Source organism: Arvicanthis niloticus, chromosome 2 (genome assembly GCF_011762505.2).
Source record: "Arvicanthis niloticus isolate mArvNil1 chromosome 2, mArvNil1.pat.X, whole genome shotgun sequence".
Classification (NCBI taxonomy): domain Eukaryota; kingdom Metazoa; phylum Chordata; class Mammalia; order Rodentia; family Muridae; genus Arvicanthis; species Arvicanthis niloticus.
This window is the reverse complement of record NC_047659.1, coordinates 77,352,189-77,373,886: the sequence shown is the minus strand read 5'-3', so window position 1 is coordinate 77,373,886 and position 21,698 is coordinate 77,352,189. Positions and strand designations below refer to the sequence as shown.

Sequence of the window (21,698 nt, the reverse complement as noted above, 5' to 3'; positions counted from 1 at the left end):
TTTTCTAATTCTATGAAGAATTGAATTGGAATTTTGATGGGGATTGCATTGAATTGACTACAGACATTCTTAATTTCAGAGCTTGTACTTGACCCCAAATTATCTGCCTATAAAGTCTCTTAAATACTGCCTTCTATTACCTTTAAGAGATTATGGATCTGAAAAGACATATAGGTTGTTATGATACACTGCTTCAACAACTCTTCACACTCTTTATAGTCCACACAAGTTAGAAAGGCATTCAAAACCCTTTACCAAGGCCAGTAAGATTGGCTCAGTGGATAAAGGCACTTACAGCACAACTTGGTGACCTCAGTTTAATCCCTTTCACTCACATGATGGAAGAGGAGATTGTCTGATCTCTGATTTCTATACATGTTGTGGATACATCTCACATACACATACACACACACAGAAAAAGAGAGAGAGAGAGAGGCAAATGTGTGTTTTAAAAACCTTTTGTCTGCATACAAGTACATTCTGATTTTGATAGAATATTTTCAAATAAAAATTAGAAATAGTTGATGTATGAAAAAACATAAAAATGAAGAACTGATGTGAGGGCTGAAAGATGACATAATGTAAAGAGGATCTGAGTTCCACTTCCCAGTACCCAGGTCAGGTGGCTCACAACTGCCTGTACCTCCAGCTCGGGGGACTGATACCTCTCACTTCCACTGGCACCTCACTCACACGCACATATTCACAAAGACATACACACAGCACATAATTAAAAGCAAAAATAAATATTTTTTTAAAAACCAGTAGGAATGTTTTGATAATTCCCATATCAGAAACCTTCTTAATAATTTGCTAATATAAAAACAACTGCTTTTATACTATTAGAAAATGAAGTTTTAGGTATTTTTTTTTTTATCAATATCAGAGATATTATCATGAGTAACTTTTGGCTAATTAGACTAAGAGAATATACAAAAGAGTACATAATATTTTATGAAACAACATAGAGAAACTGAATTGAGCAATTTTAGAGGAGACAGATTATAAATTTGAAAGGAGATTAAAAGTACTCAGTTACAGTTTGGGCTTCCTAAACACGTGCCTGCTGTATATGTTATGTCCCTAAATCTGTTCAGGGTCAAGAATTGAAAGGGTCTGACCAACACACAGCCCATCTTGTAAAACTACAGCCTGAAGCAAGCACTTTAAAAGACCACAACACTTTCTAAAGGTTATAAAGAGTAAATAAACCATCAAATTACTCCTCCTTTATTGTTTTTGTAAAAACACTTAAATCCTTGTAGTCCTAAGGCATCTAATAAAAAATAAACACTTTTAGGGTTCTATATTCTAGGATACTTTATTGAACTTGGAAGATAGAATTTTTCTTGCTAAATTTATTTTCTTTCATGACAATCTCATAAGATTTTTTTATTAAAACTTTTAAAAGTTGCATGATTGACAGAAGAAAAACATAATAGCTAAATGATAAAGACTAAAAATAAGTTAGTAGAAAACTTGAAGCTAAAATGCCATGAAAGTACAAGTGTATAACCATGCTACTCTTGGCAGTGTGGCTAATATCCATTTATCAGTTTTCTGTGTAAAATAAAGGTATGTGCTCTACAGATTGTAATGATCCAATCAATAGTAACTACACTGATTTTTTTGGACACCAAAAGGTAAGATTATTTGCTACATACTACACTATTGTGTGTCCAGTGCTCACAAAGTTTCCTTAGCAAATCATTGTTACTTCAGACTATCCAAAATTCCATTTAATTTTGTCCTTAGAACCCAAGGACTTATTACTACTTGAATACTTAACAGATTTTTTTTGTAAAGTAATTTTTATTTATAATTTTATCATAATGCATACTAGTGGTAACATAGTTGTTTACAGGCATGGCATGTTGTACCTACAAAACTTGAATCTGCTTAAAGTAAACCCAGAAATGGTTTATAAAGGCACATAAAGTGAAAAATATTTTAATACTCGCAAGGCTTCAATGGAAAAGGTCTTTCATCCTCATTATACAGCTGATTTGGATCAGAAATATATCTTGCTTAAAAACTTTCCAATCCCACATTGAAATGGGAATTTCTATGTGGTTTTCAATACAATACAGGCTTTCAATTCAACATAATTCCTGCCCTACTCAAGTCATATACCAGCCACCCAATCCTGACTTTGTGACCCCTGTGTTATTACTGACCATCCCTATTCCTTATCAGTAATCCCATGAATCTTTCTGTCAACATTATGTATCAGAATCAAATCTAAGGCTTGGGGCCGGGCAGTGGTGGCGCACGCCTTTAATCCCAGCACTTGGGAGGCAGAGGCAGGTGGACTTCTGAGTTCGAGGCCAGCCTGGTCTACAGAGTGAGTTCCAGGACAGCCAGGGCTATACAGAAAAACCCTGGCTCGAAAAACAAAAAAACAAAACAAAACAAAAAAAGGCTTGGGATGAACTGACAGTAAGCATGCCTAGCATATAGCATAAATGAAGCCCTCTTAAGTTCAATTCCCACCAGGCAGTGGTGCATGTCTAAAAACTAGCATTTCAGAGATGGAAACAGGAGGATCAGGAATTTAATGCCATCCTTTGCTTCACCAGTTCAAGTCAAGCCTGGAGACAGGAGACTCTGCCTCAAAACAAATAAATAAGAAATGAAATCAAAATTCTACAGTGCATATACTATGAATTCAATATGAACTATTTGGTTGATTCAGATTGTTAATTTGTATGTTTTTATTAATTTAAAGCATCCCATTGTTTCAAATTATATCATTACCAATTTAGCATAGCATGATGATGCACTCCTTTAATCCCAGCACTGGGGAGACTCAGGCAGGTGAATTTCAAGGCCAGCCTGGGTTACATGGTAAGACTAGTCTTTTAAAACTGAAAAATAAATTATTTATGGATGTTAACATTAAATCTTTAAAAGTGTGTGTTTCTTCCTCCCCTAAAGACTCGGAGGATCTATATGGAAGATGCTGGGAAATTTTTAAGAGCCAGAGGTGATAAATGACTTGAAGGAAACAGTATTTTCCAGATACAATGGGGCTGAAACATATATGAACTCATAGAGGCTACAACAACATGCACAATACCTACACAAATTCAAACCAGACAAAATCCCAATATGTACAAAGTGAAACAGTCCCACCCCAACTCTAAGTGCACATATGTGTATGCTTTTGTATGTGTGCATGCACTTGTGTGTGTACTTTTTGTTTTATTTTTGTGTTTGTTTGGGGTTTTGTTTGTTTTTAAGAGAGAAAGAATATGAAGCTGGGTCAGTAGAGAATAGGATGATCTGGGAGGAGTTGGATGAGGGGAAAGAATATGAACAAAATATATTCTATAAAACATTTTTTTAAAAATGTTTTAAAGGCCTGCAGTACCACTTACTACTTGTGGCAAAAACAGACAGACAGATAGACAGACAGACAGACAGACAGACACATGTGTTTCATTTGAAATATCCACAAAGATCAGAAAATTAGTAAGAGGCTGTGGTGAACTTTCAAGGAAAGGGAGAAAGAGCACAGAAAGATAAAGGAGAAAGTGGAATAATGGAGCAGGAAGGATCTAATAATGTGGGGGATGGGAGTCAAGGTAGAGAAGGGAATACAGGACCAAAACTAAAGATCTTCTGAAAAAGTACCACTCACAATGGCTGAGGCCTATGTACATCAATCACTAATTAAGAACATTCCCTGTAGGCTTCCCTACAGCTGGAGAAATGGAGGCATTTTCTCAATTGAGGTTCCATTCACTCAGATGACTCTAGTTTGTATTAAGTTGACATAAAAATTAGCCAACACAAATACCACATCCAAATGAAACTTGAAAAAAGAGTTTATTTAATCTGACAGCTTGTAGCCCATGAAATTCAAGACAGGACATGATGGCAGGAACCTGGAAGCAGGAACTGAGGCAGAGGTCATAAAGAAGTGCTGCTTATTAGCTTGCCCTCTCTGGCTTATTCAGACTCTTATACCATCCCCATCATGAGCTAGACCTTCTCACTCAATAAAAAAAAAAAAAATGGCCTGTCCCCCCTACTCTCTCTCCCTCTCTCTTTCTCAGTGTTGGGCTATGGAAATGGCTCAATGAGTAGAGGTAGTAGCCATGCATACCTGATGAGTCAAGTTTGATCCCCAGAACCCATGTGAAAAAGGAAGGAAGGAACCAACTCCACAAACCTTTATTTTTTTCTTTATAAATAGGTGGCTGTTTGGGGACTTCTTTTCTTAAAAGAAAAAATGCAAAACATCAAGGCTTTCTATTTAAAACCTTAAGAGGGGCTCACCCTTCTCATACGCAGCTCTTCTAGTGCTTCAAGTAAACTTGTTCTGAAATTGAGGAGCTGAATAGAAACCATTGTCTCTGAAGAACGCTGAAGAGTGAAGGTAGATACTGATGATTTGGTGTTGAAACTGTCCTCCATGTTAGTATTTATTTCGTTTCCTGCAATTCAAAAAACTTTCAGGTAATAAAAGATCACTTATTTATGTTTTTCTAGAAAAACTATAGTTACCATAAAAACATTATCCCATAACTCTCCAAGTTCAACATTAAATAACAATATTGCTATCCCTCTTACTCCAATAGTCATAGAAAAACACTTGGCAGCAATGGTTCTATTCTATTTCTCATGGCTTGAGGGTCTTTCAGGTACCTGAGTACCATTTAAGACTACATTATCTGCCCCTGTACACCAAACTTGTGATGGCTGAGTTCCTAATTCTGCAGGCAAGGTCTGGCTCTTTACCAGAAGCTTGATGCCAAGATAGATAAACATTCTCTTTCTAAACTTTGCTTACATGGAGCTGTTTTTCAAAGATACTGTTCACACTAATTAATAGCAATAAAATTTTAAACTCAATAAAATTTAAAGAGCCCTTTAGTAACTGCCTTTTATTAAAATCTAGGTACTTAAATGTCTCAACATATGAAGTATATGAGTCAGGTCATAAGACACTTTCCTTTTCAACTTTTCAATTTGAAACAATTACAGGTTCAAAAGCAGTTGCAAGAATAAGTACAGGGAAGTCCTATGCACTATCCATTCAGTCATCTATAACATTACCATCTTGTTTAGCAACAGTACAATATTTAAAATGTATATATGATATTGGTATAATCTATACAGTTTATAGAAATTTTACCAGTGATACATGGATTTCTTTGTGTATACATATATATGCGTGAGTGTATACATACACACGTCTGTGCACATTTATTGACACTATGATCACAATCAAAATGCAGAATCCTACTGTTATCAAAGGCCTCTCATACAACCCCTTTGTTGCCATATTCCCTTCTCCCCATCTTAACCTCTAGCAAATGGTTATCTTTTATGTTTTGTTTTATCTTTTCATTTTTGAGACAGGGTTTCTCTGTGTAGCCCTGGCTGTAAATTCACTCTGTAGACCAGGCTGGCCCAAAACTTACAGAGATCCACCTGCCTCTGCCTCCTGCCTCCTGCCTCCTGCCTCCTGCCTCCTGCCTCCTGCCTCCTGCCTCCTGCCTCCTGCCTCCTGCCTCCTGCCTCCTGCCTCCTGCCTCCTGCCTCCTGCCTCCTGCCTCCTGCCTCCTGCCTCCTGCCTCCTGCCTCCTGCCTCCTGCCTCCTGCCTCCTGCCTCCTGCCTCCTGCCTCCTGCCTCCTGCCTCCTGCCTCCTGCCTCCTGCCTCCTGCCTCCTGCCTCCTGCCTCCTGCCTCCTGCCTCCTGCCTCCTGCCTCCTGCCTCCTGCCTCCTGCCTCCTGCCTCCTGCCTCCTGCCTCCTGCCTCCTGCCTCTGCCTCCCAAGTGCTGGGATTAAAGCCATGCACCACCACACCTGGCACAAATAATTATCTTAATCTTAATTTCAGATAAATTTGTTAAGTGAAAGAAACTTCAATCTATTCGTGCAATTTTAAATGTTTCCACATCAGTAATGTCCTAAAGAATCTTGAAGAAACAAATAAAAGTTCCTCCCAGTTATGCTGAGTACTCCTTACATGGAATTTTTCCAGGATAATAAGCAGCACACAAAGTTAACCAGGAACAAAAGGATATATAACATTATAAGAACCAGCAGAGGGGCTGGAGAAATGGCTCACAGTTAAGAGCATTGACAGCTCTTCTGGAAATCCTGAGCCCAATTCCCAGCAACCACATGGTGGCTCACAAACATCTGTAATGGGATCTGATGCCCTCTTCTGATGTGTCTGAAGACAGCTACAGTGTACTCATATACAAAAAAATAAACATCTTTGAAAAGAAAGAAAAAAATTAAGAACCAGCAGGAATAAGCAACAAGAAAAGCAGGTATGTACCACAGATTATAGGCCCACACATAAGGCACTATACTTACTATGTTTAAAGAAACAAAGCCAATCTTGACGTTATGAACAAAAGAGGGGTCTCTCTGGCCTCATTCTTTCAATACTCCTCTCTCAGCCTCTAGATTATATGCATGTGCTACTGGCAATTTTTTAATTCATTGAGATCTCTAGATTGTTTCTAAAATATATAATGAAAAAAAACAGATAGTTGGTTTTTGGAGAAGATTGGGTGCAGCTAGAAAAATGGCTCAGTAGGCTAGCAAACATACGATGTAAAATACCTAGAGTGCACCAAGGAAATTACAAATGTACAGTACAGCAAAGCAGGTAAGGGACAAGGGAAGCAAAGCAGAGGGTGCTTAGACAGTAAGGAGAAAGAAAGGGAATAGAATAACACTTTAGGAGATAATAACTGAGAAATTCCTGGACCCAAAGGTGCTATAAGTCAAGAATCAAGTGACTTCCACAATGAGTAACTAAAAAGAAATCTACACTCAACTCACTGTTATCACAGTGAAGTGACCCAAACTAATGTGAAAAAAATCTTAAAAACCAACCATGGAAAAAAAGATTGATAATATTTCATAGAAGCCTCACTTAACAGTGATCCTGTATTCTATTGCTGTGATAAACACCCATTACCAAAAGTAATTTAGGAAGGAAACAGTTTACCTCAGAATATAGGATATAATCTGTCAGGAAGAGAAGCCAAGGCAGGAACAAAAGCACAGACCATGAAGTATAATGCTAACCTGCTTATATCCTCTGGCTTGCTCATGTACCTTCTGCATACAACCTACCCAGGGGTAGCACACAGTAGAGTAGGCCCTCTCTGAACCAATCATTAATCAAGAAAATTCCCCCACAGATATTAAGAGACCAAATCTTTTGGGTTCATACTCCATCTTAGAGAACCTGACCTAAGGCTGAACTCAAGTTAACTATCAGGGCAGTACCTAGTACCAGTTTCCAGGCTACCCCATAGCAAAACCTGTGTCTAGCACCAGTTTCCAGGTTATTCTCCAACAAATTTGCACCCCCAGGTTACAAGCCTGCCCTGACACTTGACTTCCTAGCAACTACCAATCAGGAGGAAAACAGAACCAATTAGTTGGTTCCCCGCACCAGCTAATTGTTATGCTAAAGGTCATAATGGCCCGCCAATCAGATGTGTACCAGGCTAGATACTCTCTTCTTGTCTCTATAAATGCTTGACTAAAACTGGGCTTGGGGCCCCGTCCCATTCTACTGTCTTAGAGATGGTGGTGTAGCCCAAGCTCGAGCTTGAATAAAGGGCCCCAATGCAAGTACATTGGATTTGGCTCCTTGTTGGTCTTTTTGGGTTTCATGAATGTTTCATGAAACATTCATGGCACAACAATATGTCCACAGACTATCCAATAGAAGCAATTCCTCATCTAAGGGTCCCTCTTCCTAAGTGTGTCAGGTTGACAACCAAGAATAGCCATCACACCATGCTACTCAAGACCCAGACAGAAATCTTACATAGGAAAATAACCAATCTACAAAGAGAATGCAACAATTTTAACCCTACATGCACCTAAACAATGGGACACCAAATAATATGAAATGAAAGCTGGTGGTTCTGAAAGTAACAACAGAGAATTCTATCATAACAACAGGAGACTCCAATAATAAATAAAACAAAACAAATTATTACTAAAGTAGTAGAACACTTGGAAGCTGCAGACCCAGCTCATGTAGTTAAGTACTTGCTGTGGAAGCACACAGACCTGAGTTTGGATTCCCCAGCACCAACATAAAACCTGGGCACAAGGCACATGTCTCTAAGCCCAGCGCTGGGAAGATGGCAACAGGAAGAGCCCAGAAGATATCTGGTCAGCCAACCTAGCCAAATAAGTGAGCTCCAGGTTCCCTAAGAGGTCCTTTCTCAAAAAAAAGGTAGAAAATAATGAAGAAGACATCCAACATTGACCTCAGGCATCCATAAGCACAGATCCAATCACATATACACCACAGAAAGAAAGAGAAAGAAAGAAAGAAAGAAAGAAAGAAAGAAAGAAAGAAAGAAAGAAAAAGAAAGAAAGAAAGAAAGAAAGGAATCTGTATAAAACTACTAAGCAATCGTAACAACCATGTGTTACTCAATATGTTATGAGAAATCAAAAGTAAAATTGCAAAGATAAAGCAGAAATAAATGAAACAGACATTAGAAAGAGAAAAATATTAATTATGCAAAAATGGTTCTTTACAAATATTTTAAGAGCTGACAAACCTTTAAGTAGTCTTCAAGAAGGGTAACAAGATTCAGATGGCAAAAATTAAGAATGAATGAGGGTTGTTGCTGCTACCATCTACTGCCATCTGCTGCCTGCGCCCTGTTGCTCTACCTGAATAGAAGCTATGAAGAAGTGACGAGGTCACGTACCAAAATTAAATCAGGAGCAGATAAATCATCTAAACAGTCCCATAACCCCTAAAGAAATAGAAACAGTCATTAAAAGTCTCCCCACCAAAAAAAGTCCAGGACCAGATGGTTTTAGTGCAGAATTCTATCAGATCTTCCAGGAAGACCTAATATCAATTCTCTTCAAACTATTCCACAGAATACAAACAGAAGGAACACTACCCAATTTGTTCTATTAAGCTACAATTACGCTCATATCTAAACCTCACAAAGACCAACAAAGAGAACATCAGACCAATCTCTCTTATGAATATTGATGCAAAAATACTCAATAAAATTCTCGCAAACCGAATCCAAGAACACATCAAAACAATCATCCATCATGATCAAGTAGGCTTTATCCCAGGAATGCAGGGATGGTTCAATATATGGAAATCCATCAACGTAATCCACTATATAAACAAACTCAAAGAAAAAAAACACATGATCATCTCACTAGATGCTGAGAAAGCATATGACAAAATTCAACACCCCTTCATGGTAAAAGTCCTGGAAAGATCAGGAATTCAAGGCATAATAAAACATAATAAAAGCAATATACAGCAAACCACTACTCAATATCAAACTACATGGAGAGAAACTTGAAGCAATTTCACTAAAATCTCGGACTAGACAAGGCTGCCCACTCTCCCCCTACCTATTCAATATAGTACTAAAAGTCTTAGCCAGAGCAATTAGACATCAAAAGGAAATGAAAGGGATACAAATAGGAAAGGAAGAAGTCAAAATTTCACTATTTGCAGATGATATGATAGTATACTTAAGTGACCCTAAAACTTCCACCAGAGAACTCCTAAACCTGATAAACAACTTCAGCAAAGTGGCTGGATATAAAATCAACTCAAACAAACCAGTAGCCTTCCTCTACTCAAAGGATAAACAGGCAGAGAAAGAAATTAGAGAAATGACACACTTCACAATAGTCATAAATAATATAAAATATCTTGGAGAATCTAGCCAAGCAAGTGAAAGATCTGTATGACAAGAACTTCAAATCTCTGAAGAAAGAAATCGAAGATCTCAAAAGATGGTAAGATCTCCCATGTTCATGAATTGGCAGGATTAATTTAGTAAAAAGGCCATCTTGCCAAAAGCAATCTACAGATTCAATGCAATCCCCATCAAAATTCCAAATCAATTCTTCATAGAGATAGAAAGAGCAATTTGCAAATTCATTTGGAACAACAAAAAACCCAGGATAGCGAAAACTGTTCTCAACAATAAAAGAACTTCTGGGGAGAATCACCATCCCTGACCTCAAACTATACTACAGAGCAATAGTGATTAAAAAAAAAAAAAAAAAAAAAAAAAAAAAAAAAAAAAAAAAAAAAACTGGATGGTATTGGTACAGAGACAGGCAGGAAGATTAATGGAATAGAATTGAAGATCTAGAAATGCACCCACACACCTATGGTCACTTGATCTTTGACAAAGGAGCTAAAACCATCCAGTGGAAAAAGGACATCATTTTCAACAAATGGTGCTGGTTCAACTGGAGGTCAGCATGTAGAAGAATGCAAATCAATCCATTCTTATCCCCTTGTACAAAGCTCAAGTCCAAGTGGATAAAGGACCTTCACATAAAACCAGATACACTGAAACTAATAGAAGAGAAGATGGGGAAGACCCTCGAATGCCTAGGCACAGGGTAAAAGTTCCTGAACAGAACACCAATGGTTTATGCTCTAAGATCAAGAATCGACAAATGGGAACTCATAAAATTGCAAAGCTTCTGTAAGGCAAAGGACACTGTCAATAGGACAAAACGGCAACCAACAGATTGGGAAAAGATCATTACCAATCCTACATCTGATAGAGGGCTAATATCCAATATATACAAAGAACTCAAGAAATTAGACTCCAGACAATCAAATAACCCTATTAAAAATTGGGTACAGAGCTAAATAAAGAATTCTCAACTGAGGAAACTCAAATGGCTGAGAAGTACCTTAAGAAATGCTCAACATCCTTAGTCATCAGGGAAATGCAAATCAAAACAACCCTGAGATACCACCTCACACCAGTCAGAATGGCTAAGATCAAAAACTCAGGTGATATTAGATGCTGGTGAGGATGTGGAGAAAGAGGAACACTCTTCCATTGTTGGTGGGATTGCAAGCCGGTACAACCACTCTGGAAATTAGTCTGGCGATTCCTCAGATAATTGGAAATAGCATTACCTGAGGACCTAGCTATATCACTCCTGGGCATATACCCAGAAGATGCTCCAACATATAACAAGGACACATGCTCCACTATGTTCATAGCAGCCTTACTTATAATAGCCAGAAGCTGAAAAGAACCCAGATGTTCTTCAACAGAGGAATGGATAAAAAAAAAAAAAAATGTGGTACATGTACACAATGGAGTATTACTCAGCTATTAAAAATAATGAATTCTAGAAATTCTTAGGTAAATGGATGGAACTAAAAAATATCATCCTGAGTGAGGTAACCCAATCACATAAGAACACACATGGTATTTACTCACTAAGTGGATATTAGCCCAAAAGCTTGAAATAGCCAAGATTCAACTCACAGACCACATGAAGCTCATGAAGAAGGAAGACCAAGTATGGATACCTCGGTCCTACTTAGAAGGAGTAACAAAATACTCAAGGGAGCAAATATGAAGAAATATGGAGACAAAGTGTGGGACAGAAACTGAAGGAGGGGCCGTCTGGAGACCATTCCATCTGGGTATCTATCCCATGTGCAATCACCAAAGGCAGACGCTGATGTAGATGTCAGGAAGTACATGCTGACAAGAGCCTGATATAACTGTCCCCTTAGAGGTCTGCCATAGTCTGATATAGTCAGAGGCAGATGCTCACAGCTAACCACTGATCTGATCAAGGGGTTCCCAATGGAGAAGTTAGAGAGAAGACTGAAGGAGCTGAAAGGGTTTGTGGCCCCATGAGGAGAGCAACAATACCAACCAACCAGAGCTCCCAGGGTCTAAACCACCAGCCTGGGAGCACATAGGGGGGGGACCCATGGCTCCAGCTGTATATGTAGGGGAGGATGGCCTTGTCAGGCATAGGTGAGTGGGGGAAAATTCTAGGGTGGGGAGGTGGGAGTGTGGTGGGGAGTAGGGGGCATATCCTCATAGAAGCAGGAGGAGTGGGGATGGGATAGGAGGTTCCTGGATGGTGGGGGTAATGGGGTAAGGGGATAAAATCTGAAATGTCAATATAATATCCAATTAAAAAAAGAAGAAGTGACAAGGTGAAGAGGCTCTTCTAGTGTGATAGCCTAAGAGCCTTGAGTACCCGTGACCTAGGAGCTAGACCAGCATCCCTGAGGTTGACAACTCCAGGGCTGAGAGTCAGAAGCCTACTACACCACAGTTTAGAAGCCAGCAAGTTACTCTTCTAGATACTCAGCTAGAAGCTTATTGCCCTGGCCTTTAACCACCAGTGTTCCTGACAGTTGGCAGCTATTGCCATCACCAGCTTCCAGTAGCAGTAAGCAGCAAAAGCAGATATTGACTGCCATGATGCAATCCCAGGGAAAGAGAGGGTGTTGGGACACTCAGCTACTACAATGGAAATATTACAGCACACCTGCCTACAGTCAGAACTATTAGCCTTTGATGGCAGCTAGTGCTATAGCTCTCAAGCTTTGAGTTTTAGGACCTTTGGCCCTTAAATCTTGGCACATTCCTCGAGTTCTTTCAGCAATAAGAACCTGCACTCTCTGGTATCTGTCCTGGCATCTATGTTCCTCACTGTTTCTTCCCTGCTGCTCTCTGGAACTCTCTAACCATGTTCTGGCCACTACTGCTGCTACTGCCACCCCTCCTCCTCCTGCCACCACCACCCCTGCTGCCACTGCTACCCCTGCAGCCATAACTACCACCATCACCCATGCTGCCTTTGCCACAGCTGCCTATCTACTGTCACTGTCTCCATGATACCAACAGCCTGCTCTACTGATGATAAAGATCAAAAGGAAACAAGACTGCTTGAGAAAGATCTTTTTACTGGACTTAATATACACTACCAGGAGGCAGTAGAAGAGGGTAGTCTCAGCATGACCTGAAAAGAAAAATCTGCTCATGTAGTCAGCAAGGGGATGTGTGGTAAGGGAGTTTTGCATCAGTCACTCCACAGCCCTTCATGCAAACAGAGGATTCTGTTGCCCCTATTATAGGTCTCCTGGCTCACCACAGAAAGCACTGCCACACTGGCCTGGATGAAAAAGGCTTCTAAGAGTGCACTGAGGTTGGCAATGGCAAAAGGCCTGCCACAAGCTGTCTGAACAGTTGTACTGCCTTCTGGAGTCATACGCAGGGAAGCTTACTGAACACATCCATAGAGTGTTCACAGCAGCTGCCATGAGGGAACTCTGACAGCTGCTAAAAAGGAGCTGCTTTGCTGAATATCTTCCAATCAAGGCAGAGAGGTAACATACCAAAGAATGTTCCAACAACCCTCAACTAAAATCAGCCCTCAGTCTCCTAGCTTTTTAATGAAAAATAAACATTAAAATGTCTGCTTATAATACAGGCTCATCATTAACATTAGTAGTACCTTAACATTATTGAACACTGATCTGCTCTGAGTTGGATGTCCATGAGCAGAACAGTACCATTTTATCCATCACATTACTACTAAAAAATGTTAGCAATAAATGAGGTATTATAGACAAATGGGACAAATCCTCAACGCAGATAAACTTCCCAAGTGACTCAAGACAAACCATTCATAAGTACACAAACCTTCATAAGTAAAAAGACTGAATCAGCAATCAGAAAATTTCTCACAAGAGGAAGAGCTCAAGACCAGATTGTTTACTGGTAAATTTTACAAAACATGTGAAAAAATAAATATAACACCAATCTTTTACAAAACTTTTCAGAGAGCAATAGAGAAGAAAACACTGCTAATTCATTTTACAAACAAGACAAATATTCCACAAGGAAGTAAAACCATAAGTCTTGGAATAAGAACATGTCTATGACTCCTGATTTCTTTCCTAGGTTTTCTATCTCCAGGTTAGTCTCCCTTTGTGATTTCTTTATTGTTTCTACTTCCATTTGTATGTCCTGGATGGTTTTGTTCAATTCTTTCACCTGTTTGGTTGTGTTTTCTTGTAATATAAGGGATTTTTGTGTTTCCTCTTTAAGGGCTTTTACCTGTGTTCTCCTCAATTTCTTTGAGAGTGTTATTTATGTCCTTCTTAAAGTCCTCTATTATCAGCATTAGAAGTGATTTTAAATCTGAATCTTGCTTTCCTGGTGAGATGGGGAAATCAGGACTTTCTAGTGTGGGAGAACTAGGTTCTGATGATGCCAAGTACCCTGGGTTGCTGATGCTTATGTTCTTGTGCTTGCCTTTCGCCATCTGGATCTCCTTAGTGCTGCCTGCCCGGTTTCTGACTGGAGCCTGTCTTTCCTATTATCTAGGTTGTGTCTGAACTGTTTGGGCTGGGTGTTGCTGCTGGGGTTAGAGCTGAGACCCAAGATCTGCTCAGTGCTTGGGCGAAGACTGGAAGAAACCAGTGCCCCGGGCCAGCAGTGAATTCCTGGGTCCCAGTGGGTCCCAGTTTGGGGCCGGTGTTGCTGTCTCCTTACCTAAGATACTGCAGGGGTTAGAGCTCCTGGGAGTCCTGCCTCCTCTGGGTTCTGAGAGATTGGGTGCAGAGCTGCAGCCCGGGATCTGCTCAGTGCTCGGGCCCAGACTGGAAGGAACCAGTGCTCCGGGACAGGAGTCAAATAAGACATGTAAGTGCTCAATAAAATGCTACCAAATACACAAAAGGAATTGCACATCGCGACCAAGTAGGCTTATCCTGAGAACACAAGATTGGCTTGGTATGTTTTTAAAAAAATCATTTAATGTAATAAACCATATTGATAAGATAAAGAAAAAACAATAAACAATAGGATCATTTTAATAAATGTAAGAAAAGTGTGGCAAAGTCCAATACCTTCTCATGATAAAATTCTCAACAAGCTGTGAATAGGCAGGAACTTCTGCCTAATAGAGGGAGTCTATGAAAAGACATCTGCTGTTGTCACCATTGACAACATATGTTTATGATTTGAATCTGAAATGCTACCTACAGGCTCTTGTGTTGCAAAGCTTGGTTCCCAGCTGTAATACTACTGGGATGAATTTGTGGAACCTTCAGGAGGTAGAGCCTAGCTGCAGGATGAGGGTCACTGTGGAATGGTCTTGAGGATCACAGCCCTACCCTGCTTTCTGGTCAATGTCAGTAAAATGAATACCTGAGGCAAGCTCCTGCTATCACAAATGGAGACTAGCTGCCCCATGCCTTTCCCACCACAATGGACAAAATCTTCTCAAACCAAAATCCAAAATAAATTCTCCCTCCCTTAATTTGTTTCTTGTCAGATATTTGGTCACAGTAATCATAAAAGTAATTAATAAAATAGTGAATTACAAGAGGCTAAGAATTTTTCCTCTAAGAAAATGAACAGACTAAATTCATCAAATTTTAAAATGTGTATACCTTAAAGAACATTATCAATAAAATAAAGACAATCTACAAAGCGAGAAAAAATTGCAAAGCATACATTTCACAAAACTATCATTTTAAATATATAATATAATAGCTTGTTATGATTAAACAATAGAAGGGCAAAACAGCCAAGGGATTAGAATCAAATGTTCCTCCCAAATGCCCACCCCTCCTAGTCTTGCCAGCACTTGTCAATGTCTATCAGTGTGTGACCAGTACCAACATAAAACACATTTACTATCACTACCCATTAAGATGATAGAAATCAAAACCACAAAGAGATACTATTCCAGATGTATTAAGATGGCATAATTAAAGGGGGGAAAGGAGAAGGAAAGGGAGAGGGGGAGTAACTCAGTAGCAGAGTGCTTGCCTAGCATGTGTGAGGCCCTGGGTTCAACCAAAGAAAACCTCCTCCAATGTACATATGAGATACACACACAAATATAGATGTTAACAAGTACTGGCAAGACTAGAAGAACTTAGAATCACTTAGTTGCTTGTAGAAATATAAAATCATTGAGCCACTCTGAAAAACAGTTTAAAGGATAAATGTGGAGTTAGCATGACCCAGAATTCTACTCCTAGGCATAAGCCCAGTTAAAATGAAAATATATATCAAAAAAAAAAGTACATGAGTGTTCATGGCAGCATTAGTCTCAATACATCACAGAAAAGTCACAATAAGTCACAAGAAAAAATTTAAAATTAAAAAAAAAATCCAGCAATTAATGAATAAAAAAATAACAAAATGCAACATGTCTATATAGTGGCCATAAGAAATAATCAAATATTAGTACATGCTATAAGATGGCTGAGCCTACACAACATTTTGCTAAGTAAAAGAAACCAAACACAAAAGAACACGTGTCATTCTATTCTGTTTACATGAAGCATCTGGAATTAGCAAATCAACGGCAGAGGAGAGGCATGAATAAGAACACAGTTTCTTTTCGAGATGATAGAATGCTCTAGAATTTGATAGTGGTGGGTGGTAGTTTCACAACTTTCAGAATTTACCACAAAACTAATGAGCTGTATGTTTTTAAAGGGCAGATTTCACAGTGTTACAAATTTGTTTCAGGAAAAGTATGAGATATGTACTCACTTATAAGTGGATACTATCTGTTAAGTAAAAGATAATCACACTACAGTCTACAGACGCAGAGAGGTTAGATAAAGAGGAGAGGTCTAGAGGGAGACGCTTGGGTCTTCCTGGGAAGGGGAAATAGACTTTGTGGATGAACATGGAGCAGGTGGGAATGAGAATAGGAAGGATCAGGCATGGATCCTGTTGGGTGGAGGGATGTAGTGAGAGACTGTGGTCATTTAGTGGGTGATAGAAAAAAACTAATGTTTTGGCAACTTCCTGGAACCTATGAGGGTCACCCTAGCCAGAACTGAAATGGCTGTCTTCAGTAACCAGGCTAGGCTTCTAATGGTGGGACTGAGACACCAATCCAGCCACAAAACCTTCACCCCACAACCTGTCCTGCCTGCAAGATGCACTGGGTGGCTCAGAGTTTGTGGGAGTGGCCAACCAATGACTGGTCTAATGAGTCCCAAGCCATGAGGGAGTCCGGGCCCAACACTGCCTGGATGGCCAGGATCTGGAAGCTGGATGTCTCAGAGACCTGGGGTAGAACCAAAATGACTGATTTTTTAAAAATTACAAAGTCAATGAAATGATTCCAAATGATATTCTGCTATACTCATAGCTCCATCCCTTGCCCAGTCATAATCATAGAGGCTTCCTCCAGCAACTGATGGGAGCGGATGCAGAGATCAACCCCACAGAAGTAGGGAGGAAGAATCATAAGAGCCAGAGAAGTTGAAGAGAACCAGGAGAACACAGCCCACAGCATCAACCAAGTAGGGCCCACAGGGCTTGCAAAGACTGAAGTGACAACCACAGAACCAGCATGAATCTGCACTAGGATGAGCTAGTTGTTTAGCTTGGGTCTTTACTGTACTCCTAACAGTGTGAGTAGGGTCATGTCTTTTGCCTGCTTGTAGGACCCTTTTCTTCCTAGTGGGCTCCCTTATCCAGCCTTCTTATGAGGGTCTGTGGCCTAGCCTTATTGCAACTTGTTACATGATGTTCAGTTTATGAACCTGGGAGGTCTTCCCTTTTCTGAAGGAAAACAGAGGAGCAGTGAATCTGAGGAAATGGGGAGGTGAGGGGGCATTAGGATGAGCAAAGAAACAAGAGGCTGTGGCTGAGACATATTGTATAAGAGAAGATACAAGGGAAAAAAAGAATTTAAAAGAGAGGCTAATGAGATGATTCAGAGGTTAAGAGCACCTGCTGCTCTTGCAAAGGACCCAGGCTCAGTTCCCAGCACCCACATGGTGGTTCACAACCATCTGTAACTCCAGTTCAAGGGGACCCAGCACTCTTCTGATCTCTGTGAGCACCAAGTACACTCACTATGCACAGACTAAAAATAAACTCAAAATACTCATATACACAAAATACAATATTTTTAAATGAATCAAAAAAGAAAGAAAAATTAAAAGACTGAGTTTTTTTTAAGGTAAAAGAAAAAAAAAAACAAACAAACAAAAAAAAGAAGGTCTCACTATATGGCCCTGGCTGGCCTGGAATTCATGGAGATATACTTGCCTCTCTGTCTCTCAAGTGGATTAAAGGCATTCACCATCACCACCATATCTGGCTACATATGACATTTTCATAAGAAAATGCATCTTTTTTTTTTCAGAGAAAAGGAAAGAAAAAAATGACAGAACCACACAAAAGAATTTCAAAAGAGCAAAACCAATATGAGATGAAAGTTTGAAATGTTACATGAGAATGATGAACAAACGTGATGGTGAACACGTCAGTAAACTTACCTCTGGTGTGTATAAGGTGACAGCAGTGCCATGTGAAGGTAAGATAAGCAGAAACAAGTATGCAACAGAAGCTTGTGATAATCAAGAGAAATAAAGGAAATAAATATAAACTACAATATTATAATACCAAAGAAGGAACAAAGTGCAGGCCAACTTCAGTCAGTATGCACACACTGGGGACACACTCAGTAAAGACATACTTTGTTCCATTTATATGAAATGTCCACAATAGGCACTCACAGACACAAAACATACATCAGTGATTGCTCGAGGTAAGGTGGTATCATGGGGGATTGAGGACTGCCTACATGCCATATCATGTCTTATATGATGTACCTCTTGGACTACTGCCATGGTTCCATATTTTTAAGAACATCAACTACCATCTCCTTGGGGCAGGAAACCTTGAAAGAGTCACAAAACATACAAAGAATTTCAACAAATTTTCCTCATTATGAACAATCCTTATCCATGCCTTTCAGAATACTCGGTGTTTCCAGGAGCTGAGTCTACTTCCAAACTTTTAAGCCAATCATTTCACTCTTCTTACCTACTTTTTGGAAAATATTTTTTATATATACAAACACGTGCATGGGTTTGTTTTATTTTGCTGTGTTTTAGCTTTTTTTTCTGTATTATTGTTCTGTGTATTGATAGCCTTCCTGCCTGTATGTCTGTATACCACATAAATGCATGCTGGTGGAGGGCTGATAGAGTTGTATTTCTTGGTACTGGAGTAACAGACACCTATGAGTGCCATGTGAGTTCAGGGAATAGAACCAGGATCCTCTGGAAGAACATCCAGTGCTCTTACCCACTGAGCTATCTAGCCCCTCTGGCAAATACTTTGAACCACTTCTTATTCTCTCTTGTCTCTAAGTTAAAGTGTTTTTAAACATTATAACAAGTGTAGCAGAGAAAGTTTAATGTGGTTAGCCCATCATCATTAACATGAAGTTTCCAACAAGATCTCAGAACCCATTTCCTATGTAATCCTATAATGTATAGTGTGAGTACAGTGACACCCTGAAATGTGGGGAGCCAACAGAAGGCGGCTATCATCCTTGCAGCCATCTTGAGCCATATACCCTGACAAGAGACTTGATTACATCAGCCTACAACAGCTGAGCACACTCTGATAACATCTTGCTCAGATACTCAGGATCTTCCCTTGGGTATGTGAGACTTAAAGCTGTGATTTAGAGCCAAGACTTAAGGGCGTGACTTAGAGATCAGATTTAGAGACAAGGCCTAAGGGCATGACTTAAAGGCATGACTTAGAGGCGTGGCTTAGAAGTGAGACATAAAAGGCAAGGGGCAGACAGAAGAAAGCAACAGATTATTAGGCACTGGGAAGAGTACAACTATGAATACAACTTGGAGTAGGAATTAGGCATTAGGAGAGTACAACTTGGAACTAGGAATTAGGTTAGAAAGTACAACTTGGAGTAAGAATTAGGCATTGAGGAAGAAGACACTTGGAATTAGGCATTAGGTATTAGGCACTTAGCACTTGGAGAAAGAACTTGGAACTTGGAGGCACTAGGGACTAGGAACTCAAGACTTAGGACTTGGACTAGGAAGAGAGACTGAAGAATAAACGGGATTGAATCACACTCTGCCTGGTCTCCATTCTTCACATCTGTCCTCACTCTCTCTCTTACTGAACCCCTGACCCAAGGACTGGAGCTGCTTGGGGCAGTGTGGGCTAACAAGTTAGTCCCCAAGGCTTTTGGCAGTGCGGGTCCCAACATTGACAGAACAGTCTGAGACACTTGGGCCCCCAAACGTGGGGCAGCTCAGGCCGCAACACTAAGAGTGGTCCTCACAAAATACAGAAGGTGTCTACAATCTGGTTCATGGTCTATCTCTGAGTTAGAACCAGCCTGCTCTACATAGCAGGATCCAGTATAAAATTTTTTAATGTTTTTAATGTGTAGGGCCAATGAGAAAGCTTAGTGGGTAAAGATACTTGTCATACAGTTCTGATGACTTGAGTTTGAACCCTAGAATTTAAAGGTAGAAGGAGAGAACAAAGTCTACAAGTTTCCTCTAACCTCCACATGCATGCCATGGCACTCACGCACCCTTGTGCACACACGCACATACACACTTGTACTTATACATACTTATTACACGTATACACATATAATAAATATTTTGAAATATGTAATTGAACAGATTAGTGAACTAAATAAACATTAATTAGCTTCTTAGCATGTATACAACACAACAAACTTTCTCTGGACTTGAGCTCACAATCTGGCTAGAAAAACAAATATAGAAACCAGCAATGTTCTAAATCTTAAGATGGAGGCATAGACAAAATACCTTTGAAAATATAAGTGAAAACTATTAATTCCATGTGTAGAAGCATAAGGAGTGTGTTACAAAAAAAAATGTTTTATTGTGCTAAGTCTTACAAATACCCAACTAAGTCTCTGAGAAAATAACCTAAGCAAAATTGTAAGTATAGCATTCTACAATGTGTCATCAATCTTCCAGTCAACATTCTACTTGGTGGTGCCACCAAAACTAGATAATGTCTTTGTCCCTTAGTTCTAGGAGTCCATGCTGCTCCTTCCTTATGGTTATCTCCTCCAGTGTCTTCCATAATGGCTGGTACATAGTACAGGGAAAACATACCCAGTCTACTCCAGTTTTAAGGGCTATGCACTATCTGCTTGTCTTAAGAGCTCTACCTCCAATGTTAACAGAGAACTTGATGCCTTTCTGGTCTCAGGTTACATGTCATATCTTCAGTAAACACCACACCTATTAACCCATTAGCACACTGTCCTACTTTATCTTCTCTCTAACACTCTACAGTATCCAAATTTATGTGCTAATCACGTGCTAAGTTTTAAGTCCTCTTTCTTCCTCTTCTACTTTATGAGAAGAGAAGCTCATTTATTTTGACCATGCTGTGTCTTCAGTACCTAGAACAGGACCTGACAGGAAGTATTATAGAAGCTTAAATAGTAGTTTGACAGTAAATGGATTTACCTCACTTACCTAGACACTGAGGTTATTAAATTAATGATCCCCTACTATTTAAAGAGCAACAGACTGGGAATTGGCTGATATTAATAAATCTGTTAATAGGTAACAATGTGACTACAGACAAATTAACAGTTCTGGGGTACTTTACTGGTGTATCACGCATCCACCATGTGAGAGATTCCCAATGCATCTTCAGCAATCGCCAAAGGATTCATGTGCATTTTTTTTCAGCCTAAGTTTACTGAAACACAATCTGGAGTTTATCTTCCTTCTCAAATCTTTCTCAGTCCATCTCTGTCAGTGGTGTCACATGTGTTCTTTAAATCCTTAATAAATCCATTTTTGCTGTCTGCTTTTCTGATTCTCACCCTCTGCTCCTGTGGCCTTGTTACCCATTCCCATGCACACCCTCAGTCACATCCTCTTGGATTCCCACTTTCACTTTCCCCTTCATCCCATAAATAAAACTGTTAGGTTTTCCTTCAGATTGGCCTTGCTTCACTACTCCCCATTAGTAAAGTGGTTAGATCCTCACGCACTAGATTTAGTTCCCACTCTGTGTGTGTGTGTGTGTGTGTGTGTGTGTGTGTGTGT

General features: G+C 39.6%; 1 protein-coding gene across 2 annotated transcripts in view; it reads right to left on the bottom strand.

Annotated features, from left to right (window-relative positions):
- Ccdc73 (coiled-coil domain containing 73) overlaps positions 1–21,698 on the bottom strand; it is a 111,667-nt gene that overhangs the window by 79,969 nt on the left and 10,000 nt on the right. For both annotated transcript variants that reach the window (XM_076929369.1, XM_076929368.1), the window contains one exon: positions 4,285–4,442. In XM_076929369.1, the coding sequence (XP_076785484.1) occupies positions 4,285–4,422 (138 nt within the window). In that variant the 5' untranslated portion in view covers positions 4,423–4,442. The remainder of the gene's footprint in view (positions 1–4,284; positions 4,443–21,698) is intronic.